Source organism: Mustela nivalis (genome assembly GCF_964662115.1).
Source record: "Mustela nivalis genome assembly, chromosome: 6".
Taxonomy (NCBI): domain Eukaryota; kingdom Metazoa; phylum Chordata; class Mammalia; order Carnivora; family Mustelidae; genus Mustela; species Mustela nivalis.
Genome location: NC_139025.1, coordinates 41,516,969 through 41,536,351, shown reverse-complemented (window position 1 = coordinate 41,536,351; position 19,383 = coordinate 41,516,969). Strand labels below are relative to the sequence as shown.

Sequence of the window (19,383 nt, the reverse complement as noted above, 5' to 3'; positions counted from 1 at the left end):
AAATAAAATCTTAAAAAAAAAAAAACCCACAAACTTCTTATTAGAGCTTGGCTTGAGCTTTCCATGTGTTTGAATATAGTATTTTTATTGGAATAATTATGGCCATACAAAGTAAGGTTTTATTTTTATTTTTTTTATAAGATAGCATTTTTTTATTTTATTTTTTTAATTATTATTATTATTTTATTTTATTTTTTTATTTTATTTTATTTTATTTTATTTTTTTAAAGATTTTATTTATTTATTTGACAGAGAGAAATTACAAGTACACCGAGAGGCAGGCAGAGAGAGAGAGAGAAGGAAGCAGGCTCCCCGCTGAGCAGAGAGCCCGATGCGGGACTCGATCCCAGGACCCTGAGATCATGACCTGAGCCGAAGGCAGCGGCTTAACCCACTGAGCCACCCAGGCGCCCATTATTATTATTTTAAAGATTTTATTTATTCATTTGACACAAAGAGATCACAAGTAGGCAGAGAGGCAGGCAGAGAGAGAGAGAGGAGGAAGCAGGCTCCTCGCGGAGCAGAGAACCTGATGCGGGACTCGATCCCAGGACCCTGAGATCATGACCTGAGCCGAAGGCAGCGGCTTAACCCACTGAGCCACTCAGGCGCCCCAAAGTAAGGTTTTAGTAAGCAGTCCATGGACAACTGAAATTGAGTGTGCAATATGGTGAGAAGCTAGGATTGGGTCTGGCAGAGTGCTGGTCCCCAGCCTACAAATAACTGCCCTTTTCTGAGCCTTGATTTCTTTACCTATAAAACATTTTATTTTTTTCTTCAGGTAAAAGATGATACATTTGAAAAGTACATTGATTTGAAGAGAGGGTCCTACTTGTATTATATGCCTGCCTGCTATTTATCCATTTTTTATAAGTCCATTATTCATTGACTTTTTTTTTTAATTCATTGAGTTTCTTAGTTTGTAAGAATGGGATCTTTCCTAATGTAGACATCGTATTTATAAAGCTCATAATCACAGGGAAAGTTGAAGCTTTAGTGACATATTAGGTATATTAGTAGTTCAATAAATGCTTAATGAAGTGAAATTTATTGAGTCTCTCCCATTTGTTTTATGTAGAGAGATCTCTACACATTTTTTTAAAAGATTTATTTATTTATTTATTTATTTGACAGAGATCACAAGTAGCAGAGAGCAGGCAGAGAGAGAAGAAGAGAAGCAGTCTCCCTTCTCTCTGCTGAGCAGAGAGCCTGATGCGGGGCTCGATCCCAGGACCCTGGGATCAGGACCTGAGCCGAAGGCAGAGGCTTTAACCCCCTGATGCACCCAGGCACCCCAGATCTCTACGTATTTTTTTTTTCTCTCTACACATTTTTAAGATATGTGTAGAGAGAAAAAAGCTGTTAAACTGTAAATATTTTTAGATTTTCCTTTACCTCATAAGACTTTTGAAATTAGTTTTATTAGATACATATAATTTCCGGATGTTTTAATAAATAATGCTGAAAATTGTCATTTTAGCTCTCATTTGTATTTAAATGCATATATATTATTAATACTACAAATTTGGGTGCTTCTTAGCAAGAATTTTAACCCTTCAAATGAAATCATCCAGGATATAAAAGAGAAGAGGAGAGATTTTGGTTTGAAATTCTTTGGTTGAAGTAGATGTCTTGGACTAGAGCCCCTTCCTTTTGGTCATTTCCTAGCATGCCTCATTGGTCTTCAAGCCATCTCTGAAGTAGAAAGGAAGAAACTGAGGTTTAGAATAGCTAACTCAAATGATCAAGGTCACATTACAGAGCCAGGCTTAACCCAGTGACATCATTGCTACAGTGGATAGTTACATGTAATGTATGTATTCTTATCGTTTATTAAATCTAACATATTGTTTTCAGGTCCTCTAATAAATTTCAGTGTAGTTTGTCATCTAACTCTTTCAAATGGTATTTGAAGTTGATAAAATAATTGTATATTTTCCAGACTCATTTCATTAGTGCTGCGCTCAAGACCAGTAGTTTTCAGCCTGTTGCTATGCCCCCTTCTAGAGCAATGGAAAAGTATTCTGGAAAACCAGACTTTTCTAATCATGGTGGCAGTGATCTATCTTCACAGAACACATTTGCTTCCAAACAAGGTAAAAATGTCTAGTTCTCTGTAAATGAAAAATGTTACCTACGAATGTTCTTTATAATATGTCAGCCCAAAACTTGTTTAATAGGCAGTAGAAGACTAAGTCTTTGTTTTACAAAATTAGTTTTCTTTTAGGTTAGGTAATTTTTAGGTCATTTCAAAATTCGTTGTGTCTAGTTAGGGATCATTTCCTACTTACTGATTTTAATAAATAACCTTCACAAATTGTCAAAAGCACATATAAGTTTAGAAAAATTTTACACATCTCATATCAGTGTTTGTAATCAGTTTTCCAATTCTCTGACAAACTGTGTATTTTCCATTTTTCTTGATTCTGTGAGGAGAGAAATGACCTGAGTACAGTAATAAACTATTTCACATTATTTTTAGTTAGTAATATGTTTGCTTATTTTCATAGAATCTTAAAAATCGTTGTTTATAGTAACAAAGGAAGTGCATAGTGTATTTGTATTAAACCTCTGGAATTTAAAATAAATGAATAAATGGGGTCCCTGGCGACTCAGGCAGTTGAGCGTCTGATTCTTGATCTTAGCTCAGGTCTTGATCTCAGCATTGTGAGTTCAAGCCCCACACTGGGGTCCATGCTGTGTGTGGCACCTACTTAGAAAATAAAAAGTAAAAAAAAAACCCCAAAAGCAAAAAAAAAAGCAAAAAAAGAAATCAAATAAACAAATGTGTTTCTAAATTATTGAATGAATTGGTTGAAAATCAAGGGCTATCCCTTTAATGATATCCAGATCCATGTAGTACAATATCCCCAACATTTGATTTGTTAGACCATTGTTGTTCTATAGACGTACTGAAGATTCTTTATACTTGTAAGTTGCTTTATGTTTTTCCACAAAGGAGTGGTCCTTACAAAACTGCTGTGAAAGTGGCATGAGTCAATTTTTAAGTCGAAAGCAAAGAAGATGAAGCACAGGGAGGTTGTGACTTGCCTGCTCCAGGTCACTGGACTTGAGAGTGGGTTGTTCAGAGCTACAGCCACAACTCAGGGTTCAGTATGCTCCAGCCATAGACATGGACACTTAACTTCATTCTCAGTTCTGAAGACTTAATTGCTCAAAATTTTGTTTTTTTAGACTTGAATTTTAAGGGGAAAAGTGTATGTTTTATTGGTTGTGTACTGATTTGCTTTCTTTGTATGTCTTAGTGACAGTAAAAGAAATATAAGGAAAAAAATGAGTAAATTTAAACTTCAACAAGTTAAACTTTTTATTTTTCAATACTTTTTCTTGGGCATACATTATTTTTATGTACTGCAATTTAGCATAAATATGATTTTGTACTGCTTTTTTACTAGCATATCAGAAGTATTTCTCATGTTTTATGTAATTATCTTCATAATATTGGTTTTTTAAAATTTGCTTTTATTAACATATAATGCATTATTTTCCACAGAGGTACAGGTCTGTGAATCATCAGGCTTACACATTTCACATAACTCACCATAACACATACCTTCCCCAATGTCCATAACCCAGCCACCCTATCCCTCCCTCCAACCCTCCAGCAACCCCAGTTTGTTTTTTGAGATTTAAAGTCTCTTATGGTTTTTCTCCCTCCTCATCCCATCTTGTTTCATTTTTTCCCTCCCTAGCCCCCACAATGTCCTGCCCTGGCTCTCAAATTCCTCATATCAGGGAGATCATATAATTGTCTTTCTCTCATTTACCTGTTTTGCTCAGCATAATACCCTCTAGTTCCATCCATGTAATTGCAAATGGCAAGATTCCGTTTCTTTTGATGGCTGCATAGTATTCCATTGTATATATATATATACCACATCTTTTTTATCCATTGATCTGTTGATGGACATCTAGGTTCTTTCCATAGTTTGGCGATTGTGGACATTGCAGCTATAAACATTTGGGTGCATGTGCCCCTTCGGATTACTACATTTGTATCTTTAGGGTAAATACCCAGTAGTGAGATTTCTGGATTGTAAGGTAGCTCTATTTTCGACTTTTTGAGGAAACTACATACTGTTTTCCAGAGTGGCTGCATTCCCACCAGTGTAGGTTTAAGAGAGTTTATTTGAAAGAGAGAGAGTGAGTGAGAAAGCACAAGAGACAGTGGGGAGAGGCAGAGGGAGAAGCAGACACTCTGCTGAGCAGATGTGGGGCTTGATCTCAGGTCCCTGGGATCATGACCTGAGCCAAAGGCAGTTGCTTAACCAAGTAAGCCTCCATAATATTAATTTTTAATGATAAAAGAATAGTCACAGTTTACTTGTTGGGCATTTATCCTGTTCTTGGGCATTTAGGCAGATTTTAGGTTTTTTTTTTTTTTTACTTATAAACATACTGTGATAAAATCATCATGCACTTATTTATTTATTTATTTATTTGAAGATTTTATTTATTTATTTGACAGGCAGAGATCACAAATAGGCAGAGAGGCAGGCAGAGATAGAGAGAGAGGTGGAAGCAGGCTCCTTGCCGAGCAGAGAGCCCGATGCAGGCCTCGATCCCAGGACCCTGGGATCATGACCTGAGCTGAAGGCAGAGGCTTTAACCCACTGAGCCACCCAGGTGCCCCATAAATCGTCATGTATTTAATGTTTTCTTTCTTCTAGGTTATTTTCTTAGGATAAATTCCCAAGAGTAAGGTTACTAGGTTAAAATATATAAACATTTTAAGACTTCCTATACTTAGTGCCAGATGGTTTTATTAGTTTTCATTGCCATGAGTAGTGTCTGGCTATGCCATTTTCACCATAGCTTAAATAGCACAGAATATTGTCATATTGATTTTTTTCTTATTTGTTAGCTGTAAGTGTAAAATTTTTATGGGTTATATTTTGAACCCATGCACTTGTTGAGAGCTGTTTCTATGTACTTGTTAATTTGTGTATCCTACATAATTTTAGTTTTATTTTTAAAATATGGGGAAGAGTAATATTCTATATATTAATGTTTTCTAAAAAAATAAGTTGAATTTATTTTCTTTATTTTCTATTGAAGCACCTTTTAGAGAGGTTGAAGATATGGGTTTTGATAAACAGAAATCTCCTTTGGAGACACCAGCACCTCGCAGGTTTGCTCCTATACCTGTTTCAAAGGATGATAAAATATCAAAGAGGGAAAATCCTAAAGAAGAGAAAGAAAATATGGAGATGTCAGGTCATAGAGGTAATGAAGCAATCATAACTAGCATCTACTACTTTTATTAGACCTACGTCAAATTAGGAACAGATTTCCATACTCCTGATTTATTATTTTCTTATGTGCCTAATAGTAAGTAAATCTTTTTTTAGTATTTTTCTTTAAATGATACTTAGTAGGCAAATCAATCTTCTTTACATTCTTTGTAGGAGGTAGAGGTATACAGTTATAATTCTGATTATTTTCTATAGATTATTACTTGAACCTATAATGAACAAGTTTTGTTATTAATAAAAAAATAATGCTTTACTAAAGGTAAAGCTGATCATTTTTATGGTGAATTAACTTTTTAAAATGAAATTAAATTTTATTTTTTTTTCAGTGATCCATAATTCATTGTTTATGCACCACACCCAGTGCTCTGTGCAATACATGCCCTCCTTAATACCCACCACCAGGCTTAATACCCAACCTCCCACCCCCCTTCCCCTCCAAAACCCTCAGTTTGTTTCTCAGAGTACACAGTCTCTCATGCTTTATCTCCCCCTCCGATTTCCCCCAACTCACTTCTCCTCTCCATCTCCCAATGTCTTCCATGTTATTCCTTATGCTCCACAAGTAAGTGAAACCATATGATAATTGACTCTCTCTGCTTGACTTATTTCACTCAGTATAATCTCTTCCAGTCCTCTCCATGTTGATAAAAAAGTTGGGTATTCATCCTTTCTGATGGAGGCATAATACTCATTGTATATATGGGCCATATCTTCTTTATCCATTCGTCTGTTGAAGGGCATCTTGGTTCTTTCCACAGTTTGGCAACTATGGCCATTGCTGCTATGAACATTGGGGTAAATGTATCTTTGGGGTAAATACCCAGTAGTGCAATTACAGGGTCATAGGGTAAAAGCCGATCATTTTAGAGCATGTTTCCTTATTTTGTTTTTAGGTGTGAATTTCAATAGTGGAACTCAGAGAAATTTAACATTTGTTACTGTGTTCAGTTGGAAAAAGTGTTACAGTATTAACAATTTAATAGGAAACAAGAACTTTTATAAGTGACCTGAAGAAATAATTTGTTAAAGACCCTTAAAGCCCTTCTAGTAAAAGAAGTTAAAGTGTTAAATATAAGCTTTTATTCTTAGAATCACTTAAATGAATTTGAGTCTTGTCTTGGATGCATTTAAAGAGTTTTAAGGATACTAAAATCTTTAATAAACCAACCTCACCTAGAGATAAAAGTTACTATGTAACTTTATTAAAGGGAAGATTTGACTAACAGTTGCTATAAAGAAACAGTCAAATCTCCCTTTAACTATTGATAAAAATCATGCAGTTTACTGGGTTTTTGATGATGTTGTGGCTCATCAAATTCCTTTTTTATGTGATGGAAATAAATTCAGACCTAAAATTTTACTAATGTAGCTTACATGAGTTATAAATATTTAGTTTTATTGGGTGAGTGTATTTAAAATTGACATTTTAACGTGAATTGAGTAGATAGATAATCATCCAAAGAAGATAACAGTACAAATATATGTGAGCTATTGTATAAAAAGGAAATGACTTAGTACTTGAAAAATGATACTGTATTTATTTTATTTCAGGAAATGTAAGACTATTGGAACAGATTTTGAATAACCATGATTCTTCAACAAGAAAAAGTGAATCTTCAGATAAAACCTTACTAACTAGGTCAAAAATAGGATGGAATGTTGAGAAGAATGACAGGTAAAAAAACAAGACATTGGAATAAAAGCTATATTGAAAAGAGCTTTATGTAGTGGCTCTGTTACTTAAGTGTCTGCTTTGGCACAGCTCATGATCCCAGGGTCCTGGGATGGAGCTGTGTCCAGCTACCTTACCTTTTTCTCCCACAACCCACCCCTCCACCCACTCGTGCTCTCTTTCGCTGTCTCTCAGATAAATCTTTTTTTTTTTTAAGAACTTTGTTTATATTTCGAAAATTTCTTTAGGAATTTTGATAAATGTATAACATTGCTTTTAAAAAGTTACCTTAGAGGGCACCTAGGTAGCTTAGTTGGTTAAGCGTCTTCAGCTCATGTCATGATCTCGGAGTCCTGGAATCAAGCATCCGGCTCCCTGCTCAGAGGGAGTCCACTCCTCTCTCTCCCTCTGCCCCTCACCACCACTCATGTCCTCTCTCTCTTTCTCTCTCTCTGAAATAAACAAATAGATAAATAAATAAAATCTTCAAAAAAAAAGTTATCCTAGATTTACTATTTTCTGCTGTTAATGTATCTACCCCTTTACTATAGTTATAAACTGAATTTATCTTAATTTCTCAAGATGCAGATTTAATTCTAATGAATGCAATTATTTATTTCTATTTCTACTTATTTTTTGAGAGAGGGAAGGTGAGCATGAGGAGGGGGAGGGGATGGGCAGAAGGAAAGAGAGAATTTTAATCAGGCTCCACCCCTAGCGTGGGTCCTCCAGAGGGGCTTCATCTCATGACCTGAGCCAAAATTAAGAGTTGAACGCTTAACTGACTGAGCCACCCAGGTGCCCCCAGATTATTTATTTCTGATGAAATGATATTTGAGATTTGCTTCAAAAATAATCCAATGCAGGATAGGGTAAACCAGGTTGAGAATATGGATGAAATGAGGATAGCCATGAGTTACTGATTAATATAAAGAAGGGTGTATGGAAGTCATTGCACTATTCTTGCTACTTTTGTGTATGCCTGAAATTTTACATTCATAGTTTTTAAAAAATTAAGTACATCTAGGTCATGACCTAGATACATAAAATAAATTTTATTTATCTTATAAATAAATAAATATTCTATTTATAAATATTAATAAATATCAATAATATAACAAATAAAATAAATAAATATAAACATTTATTTATGAATAAAATAATTTTATTTATAAATAAATGTTTATATTTATTTATATTTATTCACTATCCATTATTTATTATTATATACTATACAATATATAATTATAAATAAAATAAATTTTATTTATGAATAAATTTTTTTTATTATTTATATTTATTATATATTATTTTATTTAGTCTATAAATTTTTATTTATCTTGAATGTCATATAAATTGTGGTAATAAAAATTAAAAGTAAGCCACAGTTTTAGTGGTTTTATGTGAAGAATACAGTCTTAGGCCATTTGCTTTTAATGTAATTACTAATAAAAGAGTTATGTCTGTCTTATTGCTATGTGTTTTCTATTGTCTTCTGTATTTTTCTATTCCAGTATTTCTCCATATGCTCTTCTTTTATATTATCTAAACATTAATCTTCTTGTTTCTTATACTATACTTTCTGAGTTGTTTTCTGAGCTTTTTGGGCCACTATTTATAGTTAAACAGTACACATAACCTTTCTCTTCTTCTAGGACTATGTTGTTTATTGGTACTCTTAATGGTATCTCACAGATCTGTGAGGCTCTTAAATTTTCTTTTTTTTTTTTAATATTTTATTTATTGATTTGAGAGAGAGAAAGTGTGTACAGCAGGAAAGGGGGCAGAAGAAGAGGGAGAAGCATATTCCCACTGAGCAGGGAGCATGATGCTAGGCTTGATCCCAGGTCCCTGAGATCATGACCTGAGCCAAAGGCAGATACTTAACCAACTGAGCCACACAGGCCTCCCTCTTAAATTTTCTTCATTGTTTTTTTTCCTCTGTTTCTCAGATGGGACAATCTCAATAACTTATCTTTAAGCTGTTGAATTCTTTTTTCTGCCAACTCAAATATGCTGTTTAGGCCCTCTATTGAAGTTTATATTTCTTTTTCTTTTTCTTTTTTTTTTTTAAAGATTGTATTTATTTATTTGACAGAGAGAGATCACAAGTAGGCAGAGAGGCAGGCAGAGAGAGAGAGAGGAGGAAGCAGGCTCTCTGCTGAGAGAGAGAGCCCGATACGGGACTCGATCCCAGGACCCTGAGATCATGACCTGAGCTGAAGGCAGTGGCTTAACCCACTGAGCCACCCAGGCGCCCCTGAAGTTTATATTTCAATTATATTTTTCAATTCCAGAAATCCTCTTTATATGTCTTTGTTTTAAATAGTTTCTGTCTCTTTATTGATATTCTTTACTTGGTGAGACCTCATTCTTATGTTTTCTTTTAATTCTTTGAACATAGTTTCCTTTAATAATAACTAATTTATAGTTCTTGCCTAATAAATCCAATATTTGGAATTCCTCTAGCACAGTGTGTGTCTGTTGACTATGCTTTTTCCTGTTTAGCTATACTTTTTTTTTTTTTTAATTTTATTTATTTATTTGACAGACAGAGATGATAAGTAGGCAGAGAGGCAGGCAGAGAGAGAGGAGGAAGCAGTCTCCCCACTGAGTAAAGAGCCCAATGCAGGGCTTGATCCCAGAACCCCGGGATCATGACCTGAGCCGAAGGCAGAGGCTTTAACCCACTGTGCTACCCAGGCGCCCCTAGCTACACTTTCTTGTTTCTTTGTGTGTCTCAAAACTTTTTGTTGAAAATTGGACTATTTCAAATAATATAGTGTGGCAACTCTGAAAATCAGATTCTTCCATCCCCTAGGGTGTGTTGTTGCTGTTTGTTTAGTGACTTTCCTGGGTGAGTTCTGTAAAGTGTGTGTTCTTTGTCATGTATGGTAGGTCTCTATTTGGTGAGTTAAGTCTGCTAATGAGAAAGAGACTTCCTTAACTATCTTGAACCTGTAAGTCTCTCTCTGAGTGTCAAGGGGCTCTGTGTGTGTGTGTGTGTGCGCACATATGCATGTATATCGTGTTGGAGCATACCTTCAGCGTTCTGGCACTTTATAAGTCTTTTTTTTTTTTTTTTTTTTTTTAAGATTTTGTTTAGTTATTTAACAGACAGAAATCACAAGTAGGCAAGAGGCAGGCAGAGGGAGAGAGGGAGAAGCAGGGCTCGATCCCAGGACTCTGGGATCATGACCTGATGTGGGGCTCAATCCCAGGACTCTGGGATCATGACCTGAGCTGAAGGCAGAGGCTTAACCCACTTATGTCTGTCATAGGCTTAACACCCAGGTGCCCCTATAAGTCTGTCTTAACCTTAACTTGCAACTTGCACAAAGCCTCAGTATCAGCCAGATGTGAGAGATTAGGCTTTTCTCAGATTTTACTTGGACATTCACAGAGCCCTATACATGCACATGGCATTCTAGATCCCTGGTAACGTGTTAGGCTCCACTGTGGACATCTCATTCCCCTGAGTTTTAGTTTATCGGCATCCCTCTTGTTGCCTCAACTGCTATAGCCACCTCAGGCAGCTGAGATGTTAAATACTTGCTGCTGTTTTCAAAAATTGACCTGTGGTTAAGATTTCTCACTGAGCTAACTCTGAGTCAGGTCAAATAAAGAGAAATCCTACGAGTGGGACTTTCTAAGGAGCTCCAAACCTGTTCTGCTCTTTCGAGTTGTTGCTGGCTGTTGGTTTTCATAGCTATAAGGGTTGTGAAGCTGTTAATTTTCAAAGCTGCCAGAGAATTGGGGAAAAGGTTCTTGGATTGAGACAAATTAAAAATGCCATAAAGCTTGCTGTTCTTACTGAGAGTCATTTTCTTTTTTCTTTTTTAAATTTTATTTATTTCAGGGAGAGAGAGAGAGAATGAGCAGAAGGAAGGGCAGGGGGAGAGGGAGAAGCACGCTCCCCACTGAGCAGGAAGCCCAATGTGGAACTAGATCCCACAAGCCTGGGATTGTGACCCCAGTTTAAGGCAGATGCGTAACCTACTGAGCCACCCAGGCACTCTGAAAGTCAGTCATTTTTTTGATTAAATTATCGTTTAGTTGTTGTCCTTTCATTTCCGGAGTTTTGAAAAAGCTGATTTTGACCATTTTTGCTAGTGTTCTCTTTGCTCTTACGGAGGAGTAGATTTTTAGAGATCTTATTCCACCCGTTTTTTTTTTTTTTAAGATTTTATTTTATTTATTTGACAGACATAGATGACAAGTAGGCAGAGAAGCAGGCAGAGAGAGAGTGGGGGAAGCAGGCTTCCTGCTGAGCAGAGAGTCTAATATGGGGCTCGATCCTAGGACCCTGGGATCATGACCTCAGCCAATGGCAGAGGCGTTAACCCACTGAGGCACCCAGGCGCCCACTCCATCCTTCTAGAAGAGCTTCTGGACGTTCTTTTCTTCAAAGCAAAACCTTTTTCTTCTCTTTTCCTACTATGCCTAACCTAGTCTGGTCAGAGTAATTTTGTATCTTGTGTTTTCTGTTTTTGATATGTTTAATCACTTAACCGATTAATTTCATTATACAGTTTAATAATATACCATTTAGTAATATGTAACTAAAGATATCTCAGATTTATGTATTCAAATGTTTACTGAATTTATGATACTTTTTTTTATTTTATGAAACTTTGTTTTTAAATCTTTCATAGCAGTGACACTTTATCCTCTCCAAGATTTACTTCCTCTGAAGAACTAAGAGCAGCTAAATTGACTGTACAGAGGTCTGATGATTTTCCTCATGATCCTGGCCAAAAAAGGAAAGAAACAAATGGTATACTCCAGGTAAAGTGGAAACAGGATATTAAAATTGATGACGATTAGTAAAGGTAAAAATTATGAGGAAAGATAACAGTTATCACGACAGAAAGCAAGCAGAAAGATGAAGAGACAGTACTCAAAAAGACATGTTAATCCAGTCTGTTCTCTTTTACAAAACTTTTCCAGAAGACCTTTTTTTCTTCTTCTTTTCTCTACTCATGACTCCTTGGCCACTGCTAGCTTTCCAGCTTCTATTAGAGAGGAGAAAAAGGGGAGAGAGACCTGTGAATGACCCCGATTATCCAGTCCAAAGTGTCTGCCACGCCTACCTGAGCCAGCTTGCTCTTATATTGTTTTAGCTTTCTTTCCCAGATAATAACTTTGGTTGGCCACTGGACTGCCCAGTACTTCCGTGGACTTCCAGCCCTATTTCATGTAACGTTCACATTAGTACTTCTAAATGGAAAGAAACCTTAATTGCCAATTTTATTTTTTAGTTTTTTATTTCTGATTGAAGTATAGTTGACATACAATATTAGTTTCAGGAGTACAACATAGAGGTTCGACAAACATACATTATGAAAGGCTAACCATAATAAGTGTAGTTACCATCAGGCAAGGACTCTTTTATAGCTCTTTAATTGGACAAATTGAGTCCTTGGAATATTTTGGTATAGTATCTGGCCCCAACTATAGTAATAGCTCTCATTTGCATTAAAATAATGAATATGAACTTTATATGGTAACATTTTTGCTTTTTTTTTCTTTTAAGCCAAAAGAATCTCTGATTATGTCAAGGCTTGCTGATCTTCCACAGAATTCCATTAAGCTTCAAACAACCAATAAAAGATCCATCTTGAAAGATGCTGAGAAGATTTTGAGGGGAGTACAAAACAATAAAAAAGTCCTTGAAGAAAACCTGGAAGCTATTATTCGTGCCAAAGATGGAGCTGCCATGTATTCATTTATTAATGCTCTGTCTACTAACAGGTAAGATAGGATGTTGGCATCCCCAGGTTATTTATGAAACTGCCAGCCCCATAGGCTGGCTGGCTGGCTGGCTGGCTTTCTTTCTTTCTTTCTTCTTTTTTTTTAAAAAAGATTTTATATATTTATTTGACAGCGAGAGAGGGAACACAAGCAGGGGGAGCAGGAAAGGGAGAAGCAGGCTTTCTGTTGAGCAGGGAGCCCAATTACGGCTTATCCCAGGACTCTGGGATCATAACCTAAACTGAAGGCAGACGCTTAATGACTGAGCCACCCAGGTGCCCCTGCATAAGCTTTCGTAATTGTTTTTTTATATGCTTCATTTTGCTTAATGTGTTTTGGTGTTTTGAAAAGGTTCTTTATTTCCTTTGACAATGTAGACTCACTATAATTAGATATTATATACATGTGGCTGTTACTTTTTACAGATGTAAAATTTTCCTTTAAATCTTTTTTTCTCTCTATGATATGTATCTTCTGGGATCTGTTCAAACATCCTTCAAACATTTGATGAAAACTATTAACGTTGGTTTTTCCTTTTCAGATGAAGGCTATTGGGCTACATAGTAGATTTAAAACTAGATAAGAGTCCTGATCTAGGTCCTATTCTCAGAACATTAAATGCTAATTTAAGACAATTCTTTTTTTTCCTTTTGTAGAGAGATGTCAGAGAAGATTCGGATCAGAAAGACAGTGGATGAGTGGATTAAAACTATTTCTGCAGAAATTCAGGTAGATATTGGAAAAACAATTAAGGGAATTCTCAAGAGATAATTTCTTTTCTTTTTTTTTTTTAATTTAATTTATTTATCTGACAGACAACGATCACAGGTAGGCAGAGAGGCAGGCAGAGAGAGAGGGAAGCCAGCTCCCCACCGGGCAGAGAGCCCAAAGCGGGGCTCGATCCCAGGACCCTGGGATCACGACCCGAGCCGAAGGCAGAGGCCTTAACCCACTGAGCCACCCAGGCACCCCTGAAGAGATAATTTCTAAGAATCATACTTACTCTCAAAACATTCCTTATGTATAAGTCTACTTATAATTTTTCATTTCATTCTTTACTCTTTACTTAGTACTTTTACTCTTAGTAATGAGTTTCATTTTATTTAGCAAGTGCTTCTTCTCATAATTTAGGGCTCTTATGTGGCAAATTGTTGGACAATAACTAAAATATGAGTAATTTGAAAGAAAATTTAGCAAAAGTATTTAAAGAAGAAAAAAGTATATTTAAAAAACATTTCAAGACTGCAGATTTAGAAGCACTGGCTTGCCAAAGTGAAAACAACAATATTATGTAAAGGAAAATACCCCACATGATTTCTAAGGTTACTAAGTTTACACAAGTCAGTTCTGGATGAAACAGGTACTACTTTATCACATCCCAAAGCTCAGGGTGGATCTTCAGAGATTAGCATTGCAAAAATCTAGGAGAGTTTTAATTAGAGGGTCAGTAGTTTAAAAGAAATTCTTAAAATGTATATACATTTGAGGGAACAGAACTAGACAAAGCAACACTTATTTTCATCTTTGGGTGCAAAGTGTTTTTTTCTGGCTGTAAGATGTGTGTATATGCTTCCTCACAATCATAGCAAGACGATGTGTTAGTTCAGTTGCCACAGCAATAAATGCCAAAATGTATTTTTAAACTTTGTTGTTTAAGAATCTATATCTCTAATGTTATGAAGAAATATGTGATGCACCAAAAAAAAAAAATTAAATAGAAGATTTGGAGATTAGTTTTGGCTTTGTAGACAATTGGCAATATATGTCACTCTGTTACTATGAATTCATTACAAAGTATGTTTGTTTAATTCTTAGAGCTATTTTAATTTATAAATATTTATTACAGAGTTTTATTACAAAGCTGTTTACTTTTTGAAAAATTTTTTTTAATTTAACTTTTTCAACATTTACTCCAGTACTATGGTTCGAACATCAAAAACTATGAGGTTTATAATGAAAACTTGCCCTCCTACTCTTGTACCTCAAATATTATTTCTCATTCCCCCTGCTCCATAAGGCACTGATTTTTTTTAGTTTTTCTTTATTCTTCTAGAGAGTTTTTATTCATATGTAAACCAATGTAATTTATTTACAAAGTATTTGAAACTGCAAAGTATATTTCTATAATAGTGGAAAATAAATTCTGATACTTTAGCTGTGAAAGCACTACTTGGATATGTTTTAAGTAATTTAAATTTTGCTTTTGTTAAGGATGAACTGGCAAGAAAAGATTATGAACAAAAGAGATTTGATCAGAAGACTCAAAGGACCAAGAAAGCTCAGAATATGAGTAAAGATATTAAAATTAACATGCAAGACAAAACAGTAAACAATTCTGTACTTCATAGAAAACATTCTCAAAAGCAAAAAGAGGAGCATTTTAGAAATCCACTCTTGAAGAGCATGCCTGCTTCAACCCTACAGAAAGAGAGAAAAGAAGTAAGATCCTACTCTGGTTTTGTGATGTGAAGGTTGCATTATAATTAATTATTTCATTTCCTTTAAGCTATAAATAATGAACTGAATATGAGAATGTTTTTTAAAAATGTGAAGGACTATATAAAAATAAACTATCTTTAAGCTATTGATATTGAGGGTTTTGGGAATTCATAATGTGGAAAGCAGTGCACAAAATACATAATTTCTTCCTTCTGAGATCTCAAACTTAGAATCATCATATTTTAGTTATAACAGGTATATCTAGAGGTCATCTAGTCTAAAAATTAGATTCTCTTATTTGTGCTACTCAAAATTGTATTTTGTCTTTGCATGTATATGTGTGAATATACCTTTTTTTGGGTTTATTTTCCAGTTTAGCGAATATGTCTAGTGCCTAGTGATTGTGAGATTTGGTACTAGATGCTCTGGAGGGTATGTTTTGGCTGCTCTCATTAGGCTGTAACTTTCTTAATACCAAACATGGATTGCTGGACACATCAATAAAGCGTCTAATTTAGTACTGAGCACTTAGTAGATAAATGCTAAATAAATGCTAAAGAAATTAGCACTCAATAAATAAATAAATTTATCTACTAGGTAAATGCTAAATAGTAGCAGTAGATAAATGCTAAATAAATAAAGCACTCAATAAATGCTAAAAGAGGGGTGCCTGGGTGGCTCAGTGGGTTAAGCCGCTGCCTTCAGCTCAGGTCATGATCTCAGGGTCCTGGGATTGAGTCCCGCATCGGGCTCTGTGCTCAGCAGGGAGCCTGCTTCCTCCTCTCTCTCTCTCTGCCTGCCTCTCTGCCTACTTGTGATCTCTCTTTGTTGAATAAATAAATAAAATCCTTAAAAAAAATGCTAAAAGATTAAAGGTGGAATTAAGAATATAAAAAATCATTTTAAAGACTTGATTTATGTTATATTATTGTGATTGAATATAATTTTATAAAATGTGTTTAAACCTTACTTTGTGGGGCTAAAAATATACTTAGTAGTATAAGAACCTTTATGTTTCTTGAGTGGATGGCTTTTATATTTACCTTTCATGTTTATGAAAACCATAAAACATTAAAACTATAGTTTGAAAATTGTATCTAGAATTTAAGAGCCATTTAAAATAGAGGACTTTCCTGACCTGATAATTCTTATTATCGTACTTAAGCTGGCATAAGAAAGCTTTAGAAAATTGAGATCTGTTTGGTGACTATTTTTATGGTGAGTTGAATAACTTTGTGTGCTTAGGGATTTTTGAAAGCAACCACAGTGGTACAAGATGAAGATTATATGTTGCAAATTTATGGAAAACCGATTTATCAGGGCCATCGCAGCACTCTTAAAAAAGGACCATATCTCCGATTTAATTCTCCATCTCCTAAGTCCAAACCACAGAGACCAAAAGTCATAGAACGAGTTAAAGGTAAGGAACCTCATTTTTCTGTGGTAGACCTTATTTTTTATGCTGTCAGTTTAATATATAATGTTTAATTTTTTCTTTTATTTTTTATGACTTATAAATGCAGTTCAAATTATATAATGCTTAGGCATGGAAAACAATTCTTCTAAGAGTAGGAAGAAATAGACTACTTCAAGGCATAAAATGGGAATAAGTAGGGAAAAAATATAGACCAAGGCACAAGATAGGAATAAGTGGGATAAGATAGGATTAGGTGGTATCTTCATATAAAGCATGATAAAGTTTGCATTTATGAGGCGGTATCTTGAATAATTTAAATTATAATCCAGGGGAAGTGGACATTTCCCTGTGATATTGCTCTATCATGTTCTTTATGAAAGAATGCTATAAATGATCATAAAAGGATTTATATAGTAAAGGTGAAAAAAATTTTTTGGTACTTTTTGTACACCACTAAAATAACTTCATTTTTACTGTGTGTTTTGACTCATATCTACTATTTCACTAGTCTAATATACTTATTAAAGTTTTATTTATTCTAGATAGAGAGAGCACACGTGCATGTACATGCATGAGTGGGGGGAGGGGCAGAGGGAGAGGGAGAGAGAGAATCCTCAAGCAGATTACCCACTGAGTGTGGAGCCCCCTGCAGGACTTGATCCCATGTCCAGAGATCATGATCTGAGCTGAATCAGGGTTGGACACTTAACGAACTGAGCCATCCAGGCACTCCTCTCTAGTAATATTTAAATGTAACTCTTTTTTTTTTTTTTTTGTGAAAAAGGGCATTTATTTACTCATTATGGAGGGTCCTATATATATTTTTTATAATAATTAATTTCTTAAAATTTATTTTCAGCAGAACAGTATTCATTGTTTTTGTACCACACCCAGTGCTCCATGCAATCCGTGCCCTCTCTAATACCCACCACCTGGTTCCCCCAACCTCCCACCCCCACCCCCCGCCGCTTCAAACCCCTCAGATTGTTTTTCAGTGTCCATAGTCTTAATTAAATAGGGAGTCTGTTGACTGTGGTTACATTTTGAAATTTCTCAGCTTGTACTCTGGCAGCCAGTAAGCTTCTGCAGTATGTGATAACTAGGGGGTACCAACTCATTTTTGTTTCTTATCCTTTCTGGAAGTTGGAGCTGTCGCATTGCTTTAGTTTTCCATTCCTTTCATTTTTTTTTTCATTCTATTTTATTTCTTTTCATTGTTCCAGAATTCATTGTTTATGCACCACACCCAGGGCTCAATGCAATACATACTCTCCATAATACCCACCACCAGGCTTACCCAACCCCCCACCCCCCTCCCCTCCCAAACCCTCAGTTTGTTTCTCAGTGTCCACAGTCTCTCATGGTTTGTCTCCCCTTCCAATTTTCCCCAACTCGCTTCTCATTCCTTTCATTTTTAAAAGCTAGGTGATCATATCGGGTGTCAGTTTATCTAGAAATCCTACTGGTATTAGTAAGTATAAAGCTTATGGATGATACTTGTTTCTGCTTGTTTATTGGCACTTTGCTATTATATTTGGGCTTTTGACAGCCGATGCAAAAAATAACTTGAGGTCTTAAAATACTTAAAAATCCAAAAATAATTTTAAGTAACACTTTTTTTAAAAAAGATTTTTATTTATTTGAGAGAGAGACAGTGAGAGAGAGCATGAGCAAGGAGAAGGTCAGAGGGAGAAGCAGACTCCCCATGGAGCTGGGACCCCGATGTGGGACTCGATCCCACAACTCTGGAACCATAACCTGGGCCGAAGGCAGTCGTCCAACCAACTGAGCCACCCAGGCGTCCCTTAAGTATGATGGATGTAACTAAGAAACTGTGGAAACACGCTTATTCTTGGGCCTTAGTGCCTGTCGTTTTCTCTTCCCAGAGAGCTTTTCCCTCAGATATTTGCATGGCTTACTCTCTCAGCTCTTTGGATTGCTGCTCTTAGCTGTTCGCTCCTCAGAGAGGTCTACCCTGACCATGCTATCCAAAACATTACCTCCAACACTTTTCTTTCTCTCTCTCTCTTTTTTTAAAATATTTTAGTTGTTTATTGGACAGAGAGAGAGAGATCACAAGTAGGCAGAGTGGCAGGCAGAGAGAGAGGAGGAAACAGGCTCCCCGCTGAGCAGAGAGCCCTATGCGGGGCTCGATCCCAGGACCCTGAGATCATGACCTGAGCCGAAGGCAGAGGCTTAACCCACTGAGCCACCCAGGTGCCCCACCTCCTACACTTTTCTTATCCTTTTGCCCTGCCTTATTGATCTTCATAGCACTTTTCACAACCTGATGTTATATATATGATTTAAAAAAATTTTTTTTAAAGATTTTTATTTATTTATTTATTTGACAGAGAGATTTATTTATATATTTATTTATTTATTTGACAGAGAGGCAAGCAGAGAGAGAGGAGGAAGCAGGCTCCCCGCTGAGCAGAGAGCCCAATGCAGGGCTCGATGCCAGGACCCTGAGATCATGACCTGAGCCAATGGCAGAGGCTTAACCCACTGAGCCACCCAGGCATCCCTATATATATGATTTTTAATTTTTATTTTTTAATGCTTTTTTAAAATTTGAGTATAGTTGACACAAATGTTACATTTGTTTCAGTGTATAACTTAGTGATTTGACAAGGTTATACATTATGCTTTGTTTACCACAACTGTGGTAGCTGCCATCTGCCCTGTTAGATTGCTATTATAGTACCATTGACTGTATTCCTTATGCTCTGCCTTTAATTCCCATAAGCTATTCATTCCACTGCTAGAAGACTGGATCTCCCTCTCCTCTTCACCCATTTTGTCCAACCCCCATCTACCTCCCC

The 19,383-nt window shown here is 35.8% G+C and overlaps 1 protein-coding gene across 30 annotated transcripts in view; it reads left to right on the top strand.

Annotated features, from left to right (window-relative positions):
- The window catches only part of KIAA0586, a 137,051-nt gene that overhangs the window by 13,918 nt on the left and 103,750 nt on the right, over positions 1-19,383 (top strand). For all 30 annotated transcript variants that reach the window (XM_082735041.1, XM_082735037.1, XM_082735040.1 and 27 more), the window contains 8 exons: positions 1,943-2,096; positions 5,080-5,247; positions 6,828-6,951; positions 11,604-11,736; positions 12,485-12,702; positions 13,359-13,431; positions 14,914-15,141; positions 16,387-16,561. In XM_082735041.1, the coding sequence (XP_082591167.1) occupies positions 1,943-2,096; positions 5,080-5,247; positions 6,828-6,951; positions 11,604-11,736; positions 12,485-12,702; positions 13,359-13,431; positions 14,914-15,141; positions 16,387-16,561 (1,273 nt within the window). The remainder of the gene's footprint in view (positions 1-1,942; positions 2,097-5,079; positions 5,248-6,827; positions 6,952-11,603; positions 11,737-12,484; positions 12,703-13,358; positions 13,432-14,913; positions 15,142-16,386; positions 16,562-19,383) is intronic.